At 38.8% G+C, this 16723-nt stretch overlaps 1 protein-coding gene across 1 annotated transcript in view; it reads left to right on the top strand.

Moving 5' to 3' along the window:
• Nucleotides 1–726: 726 nt before the first annotated feature.
• The window catches only part of ETNK1 (ethanolamine kinase 1), a 61484-nt gene continuing 45487 nt past the window's right edge, over nucleotides 727–16723 (top strand). Inside the window, exon 1 of the mRNA XM_033222685.1 lies at nucleotides 727–2003. Within this exon, the coding sequence (XP_033078576.1) occupies nucleotides 1581–2003 (423 nt within the window). The 5' untranslated portion in view covers nucleotides 727–1580. The remainder of the gene's footprint in view (nucleotides 2004–16723) is intronic.

Raw genomic sequence — 16723 nt, 5'->3', positions numbered from 1 at the left:
TTAAATTATTTTACAATTCTTAAAGTTTTAAAATTCTTAAAATGTCAACTGCTTAATAAAAATACAATTTATACAAAAATACAAGGGATAGTATCTGAAATGTGAAAGTATTAGTATATTTACGATTTCTCCCCAAAGTGGAAGGAACACACACTCTAATGTTTCTAGTAGAAAATTATGCCTAAATCTGGCAGGGCGCAGCGGCCCACGCCAGGGAGCCACCGCGCCCTGCCTATAATCCCCAGCGCTTTGATAGGCCGAAGTGGGTGGATCACCTGAGGTCCGGAGTTCGAGACCAGCCTGGCCAACATGGTGAAACCCGTCTCTACTAAAAATACAAAAATTTGCTGGGCGTGGTGGCACGCACCTGTAATCCCAGCAACTCGGGAGGCTGAGGCGGGAGAATCGCTTACACCCGGGAGGCGGAGGTTGCAGTGGGCCGAGATCGCACCATTGCACTCCAGCCTGGGTGCAGAGTGAGGCTCCGTCTCAAAACAAACAAAAACAAAAAGCAAGCAAAAAACCTCATTAAATTTGAAAAATGTTAAATCAACTTCTTTGCTGTATTATAAAGCTCCATTTCCACCCCTCTTTTTAGTTTAGGAAGTTTACCGTTATAGGTGAAGTAATTATTTTGTGAATTACAAAGGTAAGTAGGTTCTTTCTTAACAATCAGGATGTAAACTTAATGCTGGTGAAGTAATTAAACATTCTGAATGTTAATTAAACTCAGTCCAGTTAAGGGTTTTATTTACTACTAACAAACGTATTCACCAAGTACTAAGTGCTGCAGGGAATCCCAGACCGTTTTCCTCCATCAAAAAGGAAAATTAAGAGGCCCCAATACTTTACTTGTAGCTTATCCAGTTTCTACCATTCCCTGTAAGGCACTGAGACGCAAGATTTCATGGCCCACTCGGGGTACCCAGGCACGGACATCGGGTCGTTCTAGTGTTGAGCTTCAAAACTATTCCTTTCCTTCCCTTTCTTCTATATACCAGACTCTAACCTGTTCTCCCCAGCTTCGAATTATTCTCTGTATGGTCGAACATCTTACTCCACAAATAACTTAAAGTGCTGCAGTTGTCTTACCCAAATACCTGAACTCAGCTTGTCCGAGTACTGCGATCCCGTGTACTCTAATGGGAATATAGTTAACCCAGCTAGTATGAGGTCCCCAGTACACAGCAGCTCCAAGATCAAGGCGACTGAGTAACACTGCTTGCCTAGACTCAGGACAAGTTCGGAGAGTGATCCTAGGGTTATTTTAGAACGTGTCCTTTGCTTCCCACAAAAATTCAGTCGTTAACTCGAGCCCGGATGCCCACGATCTTTCGGATCAGGTGAGCTAAAGCTTCAATGCCTTGAGGGGCTTGGCAGGGCTGGGGCTCATCCCGGAGAAGCAGCCCCACTTTCCAGACCAGCAGTTCCCAGGGATGGGTGTGTGCTAATCGCAGGCCGACAAGTCCACCGCGGTACAGCGGTTCCATTGTGACGGAAGGCAAGAAACCCCGCCTCCACCCCCTGACGCAGCGCAGGCCCCGCCCCGCGCGTGACGCCAGCGTCAGGCCAGCCCCGGCATGCTCCGCGGCCGCCCGCGGTCGAGCGCCGACAACAGGAATTTTTCCCGAGAGCGGCCCGGGCTCAGTTCAGCTGCTGTCCAGACCCGGATCGGCGACACTGCCACCTCCAGACGTTCTCCTGCCGCTCGCCCGCCCGTCCGAGCGCCCCCAGCCCTCCCACGAGGGCGCCCCGGGACGGAAGGATCCACCAGTCTGTCGGCGCCCGCCGTTCTCGTGGTCGCCGTCGCCGTCGTCGTGGTGGTAGTCTCCGCCGTCGCCTGGGCCATGGCCAATTACATCCACGTCCCTCCCGGCTCCCCGGAGGTGCCCAAACTGAACGTCACCGTTCAGGATCAGGAGGAGCAGCGCTGCCGGGAGGGAGCCCTGAGCCTCCTGCAACACCTGCGGCCTCACTGGGACCCCCAGGAGGTGACCCTGCAGGTAACGCCCACACCTCAGCTCTGGGTCTCTTATGTCCCTCACGCGGCTGTGGGAGTCCTCACCACAATCGCCTCTGTCCCACGATGACCGAGGAGGACCTAGGGCAACATCTCCTCCCTAAGTCCGTTGGGAAGTGACCCTGTATTTCCCCTCACACCTAGGAAGGTCACTCCCCCTTCCCGTCGCAGTTGCTCTTTGAGATTGACCTGAGGGCACATTTTCTCTTTCTAGAAGCGGCTGCGTAAGTGACGCACCCATCCACAGGGGGGAGATTCCTGTTGATAGTTGCCCCTCCTCCCACTCCCCAGTCCACGGTCACTGCAAAATGAACCTTTCCACTCCCCTTGCACGGGGTCCTCGACTACCTCCTCCCGTCCCATCAGTAATGCAGTCATTAATCCTCTCTGATATTTTCCTTCCTCTCCCCTCCCCCTGCGATGTGCTTTCATTGATGCCTCACACTGCGTTTTGTCTTCCCAAACCCTCCGATTGGCGAGCGTACTCTATTCCCAAAGTAATGACCACGACCATGCATCGCTAGGTCGGTTCTTAGGTAGCACCACGCACATTGTTTTGTTTGAGTCGATATTTCTGAATTATTAAAGCCGTCTTAGTGAAATTAATACCTGATACTAGAAGGAGCAGTGGCTTGCGACTATTTCCTTTTCATAGGACACCGTATTGATAGATAGAGAAAAAATTGGGAGGAGAAAAATCCCTGAGACGCTAGGAGTTTTCTAATAAGTTGGAAGTTATGATTTCCACTACGTGATTTTTTTTTGAATACTAATTTGTTTTTAGCTTTAGTTTCAGGAACTAGATACGAAAATAGATCTCATTTTCTCCTTTTCCCTTGCAAACAACAAAAAAACCCAGTAATTTTCAAGGCTGGGATATTTGGGATTTGTTCTAAATCTGAGCAATAATGTAAGAACATTCATTTGAATTAGCCAAACCATCTGCCTCGTTTTGATGACTAATTTATTCACCAGTATTTGTTGATTTATTTGCTAAATTCTTTGCTAAACTAGCCAGCCACCCATACAGAGATGAATAAAACATGAGCAGTGCCTAGGGCTCAGAGCAGTTCCTGACACTTGGGTTTTCATGTGTTAGTTTCAGTTCTTATTGCCTAGAAGAGTTTTTAAGCAGATTAAAAGGACCCGTATGTTTTGGAAAAGAAACTTGTTAGACAACACATTTTGAAATTTAAGGGAGTATTTGTTAGCCGAGTATATGGGAAATAGTGAACGCAAAGTGATTTTTATGTCATTTAAAAAATATATTTCCTTTAAAGGAAATGCATCTTCCAAATTGAAATTCAGTACTTTTTGAGTTTATCAATTTATTTGTATTTTATTATATAAGGCTCTAAAATTTATTAAGATGATTTATTTTCTGGCAGTCATTTACACATAAAACATTATTAATTAAAGAATGCTACTTCCTGGTAAACTCCAGCGTTGGCAGATCAGTTACTTTTAAGCAGTGACTTTAAAGTTTGAAGCTTTGAAGACTGGAATTTCCTTTGATGTATTGGTCTGTAGAATAGTAATGATAGCTACTGTGGAGTTAGATAAGTTATATTTTTTTTATTTTAGTCGTCCAAACAACCATATTAGGTAGGCACTATCTCTTTTTTAGGTGAAACTCAGTGAAGTAAGCCAGGATGTAGGTAAAAAAGGGCAAAATGTAGTGACATTAAACTGTTTTTGCTTGTTGGAAAGTAACTACGTGTGATTAAATATTGGTTTCTTGTAGCAACTTTTAACCTAAAGACCTTTGGGTTTATAATCTGAATTTTTAATATTTGTAAGTGCAGGTAAATACTACCATTTATTTTCCCTAAGATGATTATTAGTTAGAAATACATTCCCTCCATGTGCAAGCAAAGCTTTGGTCTAGAAGCTGGCCTAAAAGCATCTGCTAAGCTGAATTGATGAGTTCACCTTTCAACTCAGTAGATCTGGCGCCTTGTATTCTAGGTCATTACAAACTCTACTTTCTTAACGCTTCAGAATTTCTTTAGTAAAGCTCAATGGAAATACTTTCTTTTGAGATTTCGTTGTATTTCCCTTGAAATGGATACAAATCATACCTCACATTTCAGAAGAAGTATGTATTATATAGTTAACAGAATATAATGTAATTTTAGAGCAGTCGAGTATCAGTAATATAGCCTGTTTTTTTTCCTCAGTATTTTTCAAACATTTTTGTATGTTTAAGATATACTTGAAGTATACCTTAGAAACTTACTGTAGTAGTACTTACCTGGTGATTGATTATTCCTGCAAGCTGAACTATCCAGAATATATCAGAAAATAAAAAGAAAAAACAAACTAAAAAAAGACTAGAGTCAAAATGATAGAAAGCCCAGTCTTTGCTCAAAACTTGTGGGCACATGCAATAATATATCTCATTTTAGTTAGAATTCCTGTTCTTACTAGATTAAAATAATAAAGTATAAAGGAGGTGGTGAGGTTTTCAGAGTATAGTAGCAGAATAGGCAGAGTAAATCTAAAACAACAATACAGCCACAGTGCTTTATATTTAATAGTCCTTTACTGTTTATAAAGCACTTTCACATACATTCTCCCAACTATCCTGTGAGGTAGATGTAGACGGTACTCTTAATATATATTATATAGTTAATGAAACTAAGTTTGCTGTTTACAAATGGCAGATCTGAGATGAGAAACCATCTTATGAATTATTGTTCTTTGACCAAGAGTTTTGTTTGTATATTATGATTAAGGCAGGGAAAGTGCTTCTGTATAAAATTAATTTCTTAAAAGCTTTGGCTCATAAAAAGATTCTACTTTCAATTTCCCTTGAACATAAATTTGCATTACTTTTTTCATATGTGACACCATTTTAGGAAAAAGGGATCACTTCAGCTTTCCTTTAGGATAGTGACTTTTGTTGTGTAACAGCTCTCTAACTTACTTGAAGATTTGGATTTTTAATTTTTATACTTTTCTTTGGATAGTCATTGTATAAAGGAATAAAGAATCAAGTCACATCTCAGGTCCAAAATAATTCTCAATGGACTCTTAAAATTGTTTTTCATTTTCTGAAGAGCTCATGAATTAGTGTTTGGAATATTCCAGTTATGTTGTCTCAGGATCTTTCTGTTTGCAGTATTAAGCAATGTTGTTTTTCTCACTAACTTGTCACTGTGAATTTTTCTATTACTTGGAACTTATAGTAGATAATGGCAAAGCCTTCATAGGTAGGATATTAATACCGTAATTATTATTTAACCTTACAAAACTAATGTATTTATTCCTTTATTGGGTCTAAATGAGATTGTTTGCTATATGGTACCTTATAGCAACTTTGTTTTTCAATGACAGTAGGTTACAGTACTCGAGAGCATGAGGTTTGAACACAGTGCTAGTTTTGAGTCCAGATTCTGTACTTTACTAGCTTTGTTACCCTGGTCAAATCATTAAACTTCCTGTCCCAGTATCCTGAGCTATAAAATTGATCCAGTAGTTGTCCCTACCTCAGTGGGTTATTGTGAGGGTAAAATAAATGCTATCTTTCATGATAATTGTTATTGCTGCTGAGCACCTACTATATATTGGATGCTTGAATCAAAAAACAAACATTTGTTCTTTGAAATTCCTAGTCCTATGGGGAAGACAAATAAGAAAATTATAACAACGTAATGTTTATGGAATGGACATTCAAATTTAGTTCACATGCAAAGATTACACAAGAAGTTTCAAAAATGTACTGTTCTTTCTGCTTTACTATAGGTTTTTGCATGTTTTTGAATGCATGTTTTTAAAAATCTTTTCATTATGTTTTTTAAACATATGTGTACTATCATGGAAACTTATCTTTGTGTTAGGTTGTGTAGCTACACAACAGTTTTCATATCCTTCCTCTAACAGTGTTGGAGGTAGTTACCTAAATAGTCTATTAAGAACCTGTAACCACTCTTAATATTGATAGTTAATATTTTATATTGCTCTTTGTCTTAAAGGAAGAAGAAAAAGCCAGATCTATACAATTGCTGTATTAAGTTATGTCTCCATTAGTGTTCTAATATAATAATCAATTTTCTTTTCTGTTTTTAAAAAAATGAGTTTGTTCCTTTCAGCAGTAGCTTCTGAAAAGTCTTAGGTAAGCTAATATATTAAGTTACGGCTAATTTTTTAATACATTAAAAAAGTAAACAATATATTAGTTTACTTTCCCTAAGAATTATAGGAAATCTTGAGTCCTGTAGATACGAATAAGGAGTCATAGTTTATATTCAATGTAACTTTTAATATTAGTGGTTATATCCAGTTTTCTGTTTCCTATTCCCTCCCTGTTTTCAGCATTTTAGAATAATAAAGTATATAATGTTTAATAGATGCCCATCAAAAACATGAAAAGTTTGTTAGGCTCCCATGTGTTTTATTAAGATGTGACTATGAAGTCAGGAGCCTAAAGTGCTAGTTTGTTTTCATGTATAATAGCCGTGTAACTTGGACTATGTAAACTGCATCACGTCTTTTTGGGGACTGAGCATAATATGGAAAGAGGATGGTTTTTCAATATTATTTCCAGCCATTGTAACCTTTGGCAAGTTTTAAAGTCTCTATAAAATGGGATTACCTTGGAAAATAGTCATGAGAATTCAACGACATACCTACAATTACGCATAGTATGTTTTGGTACTACGTTCCTCCACCTCTCATTTCCAGTTCTCCCATCCCAACTGAGAGAATTGTGAGCTCCTAAAATTCAGTAATTCTGACACATGTTTTTTGTACTAGGTATAATGCTAGTTTTCAGTAAGAGTCCTTGGACAACTAACTGTAGCCCAAGTTAGGCATGGAAGAATGTAGGACAGAAGGCTTCATAGAAGTAGGGGTACCTGAGCTAAGCTTTGAAGGGTAGATGAGATCAGACTGAAAGGAGAAACATTTCTGAGCAAGGAAAACTGTCTCACAAAGGCAATGAATCTAGACTTTGAGCAGCTTACTCATCATTTAGGACATCATGGGAAGCCACTGGATGTTTTTATTTTTGCATTTTATTTTTTTTGAGACAGAGTCTCGCAGTCGCCCAGGCTGGAGTGCAGTGGTGTGATCTCAGCTCACTGCAACCTCTGCTTCTGGGGTTCAAGTGATTCTCTTGCCTCAGCCACCCAAGTAGCTTGGATTAGAGACCTGCGCCACCATGCTTAGCTAATTTTTGTATTTTTAGTCGAGTTAGGTTTCACCATGTTGGCCAGGCTGGTCTCGAATGCCTGACCTCAAGTGATCCACCCACCTTGGCCTCCCAAAATGCTGGGATTACAGGCGTGAGTCACCACGCCTGGCCTGGACATTTTTAAGCAGGTAAATTATATCACGTATTAGAGAAGTGACAGGCAAGAATGTAGAGAAGGGTTGTTTGAGGGAAATGTTTTAAATTGGGAAATAAGTCATCACTCAGAACACTGGTTTTGAAACTGGCGGTTACCATACATTAATAGGATGCCAAATCAATACTGTCTTGAGACCATTACAGTTTAAAAAGATAAGTTAGAGTAAGTAATGGTAGAGGATACATCAGACAGCCTTGCAAGTAGTAAGGTAAGTACTCTTTTTTTTTTTTTTTTTTGAGATGGAATTTTGCTTTTGTTGCCCAGGCTGGAGTGCAATGATGTGATCTCAGCTCACCACAAGCTCCGCTTCACGGGTTCAAGTGATTCTCCTGCCTCAGCCTCCCGAGTAGCTGGGATTACAGACACCTGCCACCACGCCCGGCTAATTTTTGTATTTTTAGTAGAGATGGGATTTCTTCATGTTGGTCAGGCTGGTCTTGAACTCCCAACTTCAGTTGAGCCACCTGCCTCGGCCTCCCAAAGTGCTGGGATTACAGACGTGAGCCATTGCACCCGGTGGTATGTATTCTTTTGTGAAGCGTGCTTTAGTTTTATATAAAAGTATCTATGTACTGCCGGGGACGGTGGCTCGCGCCTATAATCCCAGCACTTTGGGAGGCCGAGGCGGGTCTATCACAAGGTCAGGAGATTGAGACCATCCTGCCTAACTCGGTGAAACCCCGTCTCTAGGCCGGGCGCGGTGGCTCAAGCCTGTAATCCCAGCACTTTGGGAGGCCGAGACGGGCGGATCACGAGGTCAGGAGATCGAGACCATCCTGGCTAATACGGTGAAACCCTGTCTCTACTTAAAAATACAAAAAACTAGCCGGGCGACGAGGCGGGCGCCTGTAGTCCCAGCTGCTCGGGAGGCTGAGGCAAGAGAATGGCGTAAACCCGGGAGGCGGAGCTTGCAGTGAGCTGAGATCCGGCCACTGCACTCCAGCCTGGGTGGCAGAGCAAGACTCCGTCTCAAAAAAAAAAAAAAAAAAAAAAAAGAAACCCCGTCTCTACTAAAAAATACAAAAAATTAGCTGGGTGTGGTGGCGGGCGCCTGTAGTCCCAGCTACTCAGGAGGCTGAGGCAGAAGAATGGCGTGAATCTGGGAGGCAGAGCTTGCAGTGAGCCGAGATTGCGTCACTGCACTCCAGCCTGGGCGACAGAGCGAGACTCCATCTCAGAAAAAAAAAAAAAATTATCTATATACATATTATATCAAATGATAAATACATTTCTTCCTGTGTATTGCATTTAAAAAACTTGAGGAAATAATTTGAGAGAGATTGTTGCGTTAGTCCAGACAAGAGGTGCTAGGGCCCAGATTAGGACAGATGAGATGGAAATAAGGTACAGATTTCACATTTCAGAAAATAAATGTGCAGGACTTGTTAATTGATTGCAGGTTAGGGAAGAAGATTAAGGTGTTTTTTGTGGGGGAAGGAGTGGATGACAAAGATAGGGAAGTAGTAGAAGACCTTTGTTTAAGAAATCAGAGGTTCTGTTTCTCTTTATTTTGTTTTCTAAGGAGTTATTTTACTCTTTGATATACCAGAATGGCTATAACTACATTTTTAACATTCTTTTAAAAATTGTAAAAAAAAAAAGCAAACATATAGAAAAATGGACGAATCATAAATTGTTGTAAAATGTATACCCACCCCAACCCAGGAAAAGAAAATTAATTTCCAGCAACCGAGTGTCTTCATTTTCCTTCTTAGTCTTGCTCTCTCCCTCCCTCTAGTGGTAATCATAATAGCAGATTTTTTTTTTTTTTTCTAATTAACAAAATAGAATGTTTTGAATTAGTTATTTTTTGAAAGTAAGTACTCTGAGAAAATAATAAGTGCGTGAAGGTCTTTGTACAAGAAACCATATGAACATGAAATAATTTAGTTTTACTGAAAGGTTGTACCACGATGCTATATTAAAACTGAATAGGAGAAAAAAAATCAATTTCCTGTCATCAGTATTCTATTCACAACTGTTTTATTTTTATTACCTTCTACTTCTTCTAAACCTATTTTACATATTTGCAATCATATATATAATTTTATATTCTTTTTTTCACTAGCCCTTTATAAACATTTTCCCATGTTTGAATGGGAGTATAATTTTTGATAGTCACAAACCTAATATTTGATGATCATGTTAAACATAATGTGACTTAGTATTTATTATTTTTTAAATTTTTACTTTTTTTTTAAGGGATGGGGTCTCATGCTGTCATCCAGGCTGGAGTGCAGTGATGGTATCATAGCTCACTGCAGCCTTGTACTCCTGAGCTCACGCGATCCCTTCTACATCAGCATCCAGAGTACCTGAGATTAAAGGTGCATGCCACCATGCCTGCTTAGTTTTTAAATTTTTTGTAGTGATGTGGTCTTGCTGTGTTACCAGGCTGGTCTTGAACTCCTGGCCTCAAGTGACCCTCTTACCCTAGCTTCCCAAAGTGCTGGGATTACAGGTGTGAGCCACTGTGCCTTGTGTCAGTGTTTTGCCTCTTTTTGAATTTTATATAATGGCATCATATGAAATATGTGTTTTTTTAAAATTTTGCTTTGGCATATGCCCAGATTTTGAGAGATTTATTCAAGCATGTATAGTTGTTATTCTTTTCCATGACTGACTAGCATTCCGTTTTAAGAATACACCTCAATTTATTTGTCTCCTACTGTCAATGAGCACTTGGGTTGTTTTCATGTTTTGGCTATCACAAATTATGTTACTTACAAATATACTGTTTTTGAACACGAATATCCATTTCTGTTAAGTGGATACCTAGAAGTAGACTTTCTGAGTCATCTAGTTTGTGTATTTTCAGCTTTGTTAGATGCTTTCAGTTTTCTGAAGTGATTGTCCGGATTTATATTCCTAACAGCAATATGTGAGAGTTTCAGTTATGGTATATCTTTACCAATAATTGCTATTGTCTGCTTTTACTTTTTTCTTTTTGGTGGGTATTGGAGTATCTTATTCCAGGTATAATTTGCATATTCCTGATAACTACTGTTTTGTGAAAGGGCCATATATGCAAAGCAACCTCTAAATGTGGAAGGAGCTGAGAAACCAAAAAAGGAGGCAGACAAATCCAGTTCGTTGGTTTTGGGTGACTTACTAGGGGAAGTTAGATTCCTTGGATTTGGGTGACTTACTAGGGGAAGTGGTCTTGGGTGGCTGCAAAACAGGTAGATCTCTACCTCACAACCCCTCAGACCCAGGTCTTATGTCTTGGGGAAAGTGCATGCTCTGGAAGGAATGTGTAGGTGGCTATGGGTGACACAACTTATGATTTCTGCAACCCAGCATCAAGGGTTGTTTTGGGTGAAACTTACAATGAATGGACATTTCTACAGAAAGACATTTTTTAGGCATTCTTGGACAAGGGTTAGTCAGAAGTTACATGGTAGATTAACATTTTAAAATAAAGTTGCTCTTGTTTCTACAATTGGTGCATCTTTTTTCTGTGTGTGGGGGGGGTTTATATGTGTTCTATTTTCTGGTTCCTGTTCAAGCCTTTTGCTGATTTTTCTATTGGATTATCTGATTTTTTCTCAATGATTGGTAGATGTTGTTTATATATTCTAGATGAGTCATCTCTTAGAAATATGTTTTCAATGGTTTATAGATGTTCCTTATGTATTCTAGTTGCGTCCTCTTAGAAATATGTTTTCATGTATTTTCTCCTGCTTTGTGGCTTACATTTCCTTTTTTTTCTTTTCTTTCTTTTTTTTTTTTTTTGAGGCAGAATCTCATTCTGTTGCCCAGGCTGGAGTGCAGTAGTGCGATCTAGGCTCACTGCAACCTCTGCCTCCCGGGTTCAAGCGATTCTCGTCTCAGCCTCCTGAGTAGCTGGAACTACAGGCCCACGACGCCACGCCCGGCTAATTTTTGTAATTTTACTAGAGACGGGGTTTTACCATATTGGTCAGGCTGGTCTCAAGCACCTGACCTCAGGTGATCCACCCACCTCGGCCTCCCAAAGTGCTGGGATTATAGGCGTGAACCACTACGACTGCACATTTTTATTCTTAATATTGTCTTTTGATAGTCTTAAGACTAACTTTTCAGTTTTTTAATGGATAGCATGTTTTGTGTCTTGAACAAGAGATCTTTTCTAGTGCCAAAGTTATGAAGATATTCCTATTTTCTTCTAGAAGCTTTATTATTTCATATTTTACACTTTGATGTATAAGCCATCTAGTTTATAATTGATTGTTATGTATGGTTTGAGATGGAGGGATTATGATTCATTTTTTTCCCAAATGGCTGTCAGTTGATGCAGTATCATTTGTTGAAAATACTTCCCCATTGCAGTGTCACCTTTGTCATAAATCAGATGGCATTATATGTGGATCTGTTTATGAATTCTGTTCTGTTCTTTTTTTTTTTTTTTTGAGACATGTCTCACTCTGTCACTGAGGCTGGAGTGCAGTGGCGTAATCTCGGCCCACTGCAGCCTCACCTCCCGAGGTCGAGCAATTCTTCTGCCTCAGCCTCCCCAGTAGCTGGGATTACAGGTGCCCGCCACCATGCCCTGCCAATTTTTTTTGTATTTTTAGTGGAGATAGGAATTCACCATGTTGGCCAGGCTGGTCTTGAACTCCTGGCCTGAAGCGATCTGCCCGCCTTCGCCTCCCAAATTGCTGGGATTACAGGCGGGAGCCACTGCACCCCGCCTGTTCTTTTCTTTTGGTCTGTTTTGTCTGTTACTGCAGCAGTACCACTCTGTGTGGATTACTCTCAATCATTGCTACAGGACTTGGTATTTGATGTAGTTATTATAGGCTTTGGTATAGGACTCCAGCTTTGTTCGTTTTTAAGATTGCCTTGACTATTCTTGAATTTTTAAGTTGCCATATAAGTTGTAGACTCAATTCTGGAATTTCCCACAAAAGAAACTGGATAGGATTTTGATTGTATTTTGTAGAATCAATAGATAGATTTGGGGAGAAGTGAATTCTTTTAACAAGATTGAATCTTAAAATTAATAAACACCATATATGCCATTTGTTTAGGTTTTTAATTTCTCTCAAACTTTTGAAGTTTTCACTGTGGAGATCTCACATGTTTCATTTCATTTATCCCTAGGTATTGATGCTTTTTGATATTATTGTAAAGGGTGTCACTTAAAAAATTACTTTGTTGTTGGTATATAGGATTATAATTAATTGTTGTATACTGAATTTTTCACATTATAAAGGTTTTTATGTAGATTATTTTTGCATTTTCTCTGTAAAATCTGAAAATAATACATAATTGCTGTCTGTCCTTCTGTCTTTTTGTCTTACTGCACTAGTAAGGACCTCTCTAATACACTTGAAAAAGAAGATGAAAGTTGATAGTGGGCATCCTTTATTTCCCAGTCTTAAGGAGAACATTTTCAATAATTTTATTGTTAGGTATGATATATGCTATAGATTTTCTTTAATGACATTGCCAGATTAAGCAAGTTTCTTTTTATTCTTAGTTTGTTAAATATTTTCATGATGAATGATGAATTTGGCCAAATGTTTTTTCTGCATTTCATGATGATTATAAGATTTTTCTTAATTTTTCTCTTATTGAGGTGAATTACTTTGATTTTAAAAAAATTTAAATGTTAAGTAACCTTTGCATTCCTGGAGAAAACCCTATTTGGTTGTATATATTCTCTTTTTTATTATTGTATCAATTGCTAATATTTTGATTAGGATTTTTGCAACTCTGCTTATGAAAGAGATTGGTCTGTAATTTTCCTTTCTTATAATGTCCTTGACAAGTTTTGGTACCAAGTTCGGAGGTATTTCTTCTTTTTCTATTTTTGGAAGAGAAGAGTTGCTTTTAATAATACATGTTTAAGGTCTGTAGTGAAGTTCATTTCTTTATCATTTGTGTTGCATTATTGTCTTCATACATTTTGCTAAGAAGTTATCAACTGTGTTAATCTTTTCAAAGAACAATTTTTGTTTTGAGGCAGGATGTCACTCTGTTGCCCAGAATTGAATGCAGTGGTGCTATCATGGCCCACTACAGCCTCAACCAGGTGCTCGCCCCATGCCCAGCTAATTTTTGTATTTAGTTATTTATTTTGTAGAGATGGAATTTCATCATGTTGCCCAGGCTGGTCTTGAACTCCTGAGTTCAAGTAATCTGCCCACCTTGGCCTCCCAAAGTGTTGGGATTATAGACATGAGCCATCACATCTCAAACTTTTGAAGTTTTCAAAAGTTTGTTATTTTTGAATAACTTCAGAAGTTATTCAAAAATAACAATTTTTGACTGTTGAGTTTTTTTATTTTATTGATAGTTTTGTTCTTCGTTATTTCCTTCCTAATCCTTTTTTTGTTTTCGAAGGTTAATTAGCTGTTATTTTTCTAGCTTCTTGAACTGGAAGCACTAATATTTTGCCTTTTAAATTTCTAATATATTATTCATTACATGTCTTTGTAAGTATCCAGAAGTCTTGACTTGCGTTGGGAAAGGCAGTCTCATGCACACAGCCTTTCCATCCCTTCTCACCAAATAGAAATGGGCTTTGGGCCTGAAACACTTTCTTACCAAGAGATAAGAGTCCTCACAGCCTGTGCTGGACCTATTTTTTCCTGTGTGGGAATATTTTTTCCTGTTTTAGACTCAGTGTGTACTACTTTGCTCTGCTTCAGCATGTGTGTCATATGTCACTTGGCTCACCTACAGTGTCTCCCCATTGGGGAGGGGATGGAGGGGTGGGGTTGGTCGGCTGTAGCCCAGGAGGGGTTTGTGTAGGCCAGTTGTTGGCATCAGCTGCTGGGAGGAACTTGCTCACCATGGGAGACCGACACCCATTACTGAAGCTGATCTTGCTTTGTCTCCTCTCTCTGTGAGTAAAGCGTTGTTCCATGCAGTGCTTGACTGCGCATCGTGTTTTCTTTGGTGACTATGATACCAAGAAACAATGAACAGAAAGAAGTTCTAAGACTTCTACTGTTGATATTAGGTGACAGATAACCACTTGCTTGACAATATGTGTTTATTATCATTTAGTTCAAAATGTTTTCTAATTGCCATTGTAGTGTTTTTTCTTTATCTCACTTATTTTACATGTGTATTTGATTCATTTCCATTGAGTTGATGCATATTTAATTTTTTTAAAAAATTGTTATAAAAACATAAAAATTTATTATCTTAACCGGTTTTATTTGGCATGTATGTTATTGATATCTAACTCATATCCACTGTAGTTTGAGAAGATACTCTAAGTGATTTTAATCCTTTGATATTTATTGAGGCTTGCTTTATAATGAAGCCCATAGTCAGTTTTGGTAATGTTTTGTGTAGCCTTGAAAAGAAAGTATGTTCTTGGCCAGGCACGGCCCAGCACTTTGGGAGCCTGAGGTGGGCAGACTGTTTGACTCCAGGAATTCAAGATTAGCCTGGCCAACATGGCAAAACCCTGTCTCTACAAAAAAATGCAAAACCTTAGCCGGGCGTGGTGATGCACGCCTTAGTCCCAGCTACTCTGGTGGCTGAGATGGGAGGATTGTTTCAGCCTGGGAGGTTGAGGCTGCAGTGAGCTGTGATTGTGTCACTGCACTGCCGCCTGGGTGAACAGAGTGGGACCCTCTCAAAAAAAAGATAAGAAAAAGAATATTCTGTTGTTGAGTGTAGGGTTCTGTGTATGTCAGTTAAGTTGGATTTTTAATTTTGTTGTTTAGAGCTCTTATTACATAATGATTTTTCTCAGCTCAAAAAAATGAGGTCTTGTAAAAAAATAGTGTAATCTATAAACATTAAAAAATTAAAATTGAGGTCTTGAATGGTATGCTCAAATTTCCTACATTTATTACGGGATTTGTTTAATTCTGTAAGTTTTTGCTCTGTATCTTTTGAAGTTGTATTGTTGGATGCATACACATTTAGAATTTTTATATCTTCTGGGTGGATCAATCCCTTTGTCATTATAAAATGTCCCTCCTTTAGTAATATTTCATTAAGGTCTATTTTATCTGTTATGAGATAGCTAGCTACATCAGCTTTCTTCTCTATGTCTTTTGTAAGCAGCATATAGAGTTGTCCTTTCATATCCATGGCTTCTGCCTCCGTGGATTCAAGCAACTGCGTATTGAAAATATTAAGAGAAAAAAAAGGTGGTTGTTTCAGTACTGAACACTTGTAGATATTTTTTCTTGTCATTATTCCTTAAACAGTACAGTATAACAACTATTTACATAGCATCTACACTGTATTAGGTATTGTAAGTAATCTAGTGATGATTTAAAGTATGTGGCAGAATATAAATAGGTTATGTGCAAATACTACATCATTCTATATAACAGACTTTCAGAACCTGTAAAATAATATGAACAAAAAAATTTAAAACAAAATTTAACAGGCTTGAGCATTTGTAGATTTTGGCGTTGTTGTGGGGATGGGGTCCTGGAATGAATCCCCCTCGGACACCAAGGGGATACAGTGGGGCCGTTTACAGATCCTCTAGAGTGCCGTCTCCTTTCTGTCTGTCTCCCTGTCTTTCCGCTTTACTACTCTGTCCTGCATACTCTAGCTGTTTTGATATCCTCCGATGCTCAGTTTATCTCAATTAATGAAGTCCATACAAGCTCCATCTGGGTTCTCTTTCCCTTTGCTGGGACCTGAGAATTCTCTCAAGACATTAAGCTGGGGCAGTCATAGAGTTCATATTGTTTGTTTCCCATCCCTCAGGAATCACTGTTCTCTCTAAAGTCCATTGTCTTAAAAATTGTTATTTCATATGTTTTGTCTGGTTTTTATTTGTGGGAGAGAGATTGTTTCAAGTAAAAGGGTAAATCCTGTCCCCATTACTTTGCCTTGGCCAAGAGTGAAAGTGGCCCATTAGATGATTTTTATCAGTGATTTTCAGCCTTTTCTATAGGGTTAGAATTCTTTGTTTAAATAAAATCTTGTCCCCAAGTGTCATGTATATGTGAAATAAACGAGGGCAAGATGGTGGTAGTGTAGTATATGCGCACATGTTCGTTTGTATGTGCTGGGGATATAGCAGAGCTTTTTTGCTCACTTGGATTCCCGTTCCCATTCCTTGAGGGCTTTATAGCCCAATTTGAAAGTCACTAATATAGAGAGTACAAATAGGTATATAAAAAAGTAAGCAAATGAGAAAATAAGCCAGTTATTAAAGAGGAAACAAACTATCCAGAAAGGAAATTTACAGTATATCTCATGTTGGGGTTTAGAAGGATGTGTACAAAATAGTGTAATTGAAGATTGATAAAATAAAAAATCTGATATACTTATATCGGGTAAAGGAAGATAGGAGAAGTGACAGAGAGAGAGAGAGAGGATATGTGTGTGAAGAAAATAAGAAAGCTCAATCTCATAAGAAGTCTCAGATAATGTG

Source organism: Trachypithecus francoisi, unplaced genomic scaffold, assembly GCF_009764315.1.
Source record: "Trachypithecus francoisi isolate TF-2019V2 unplaced genomic scaffold, Tfra_2.0 Lachesis_group11, whole genome shotgun sequence".
In the NCBI taxonomy this organism is placed as follows: domain Eukaryota; kingdom Metazoa; phylum Chordata; class Mammalia; order Primates; family Cercopithecidae; genus Trachypithecus; species Trachypithecus francoisi.
This window is presented reverse-complemented; position numbering and strand designations above follow the sequence as displayed.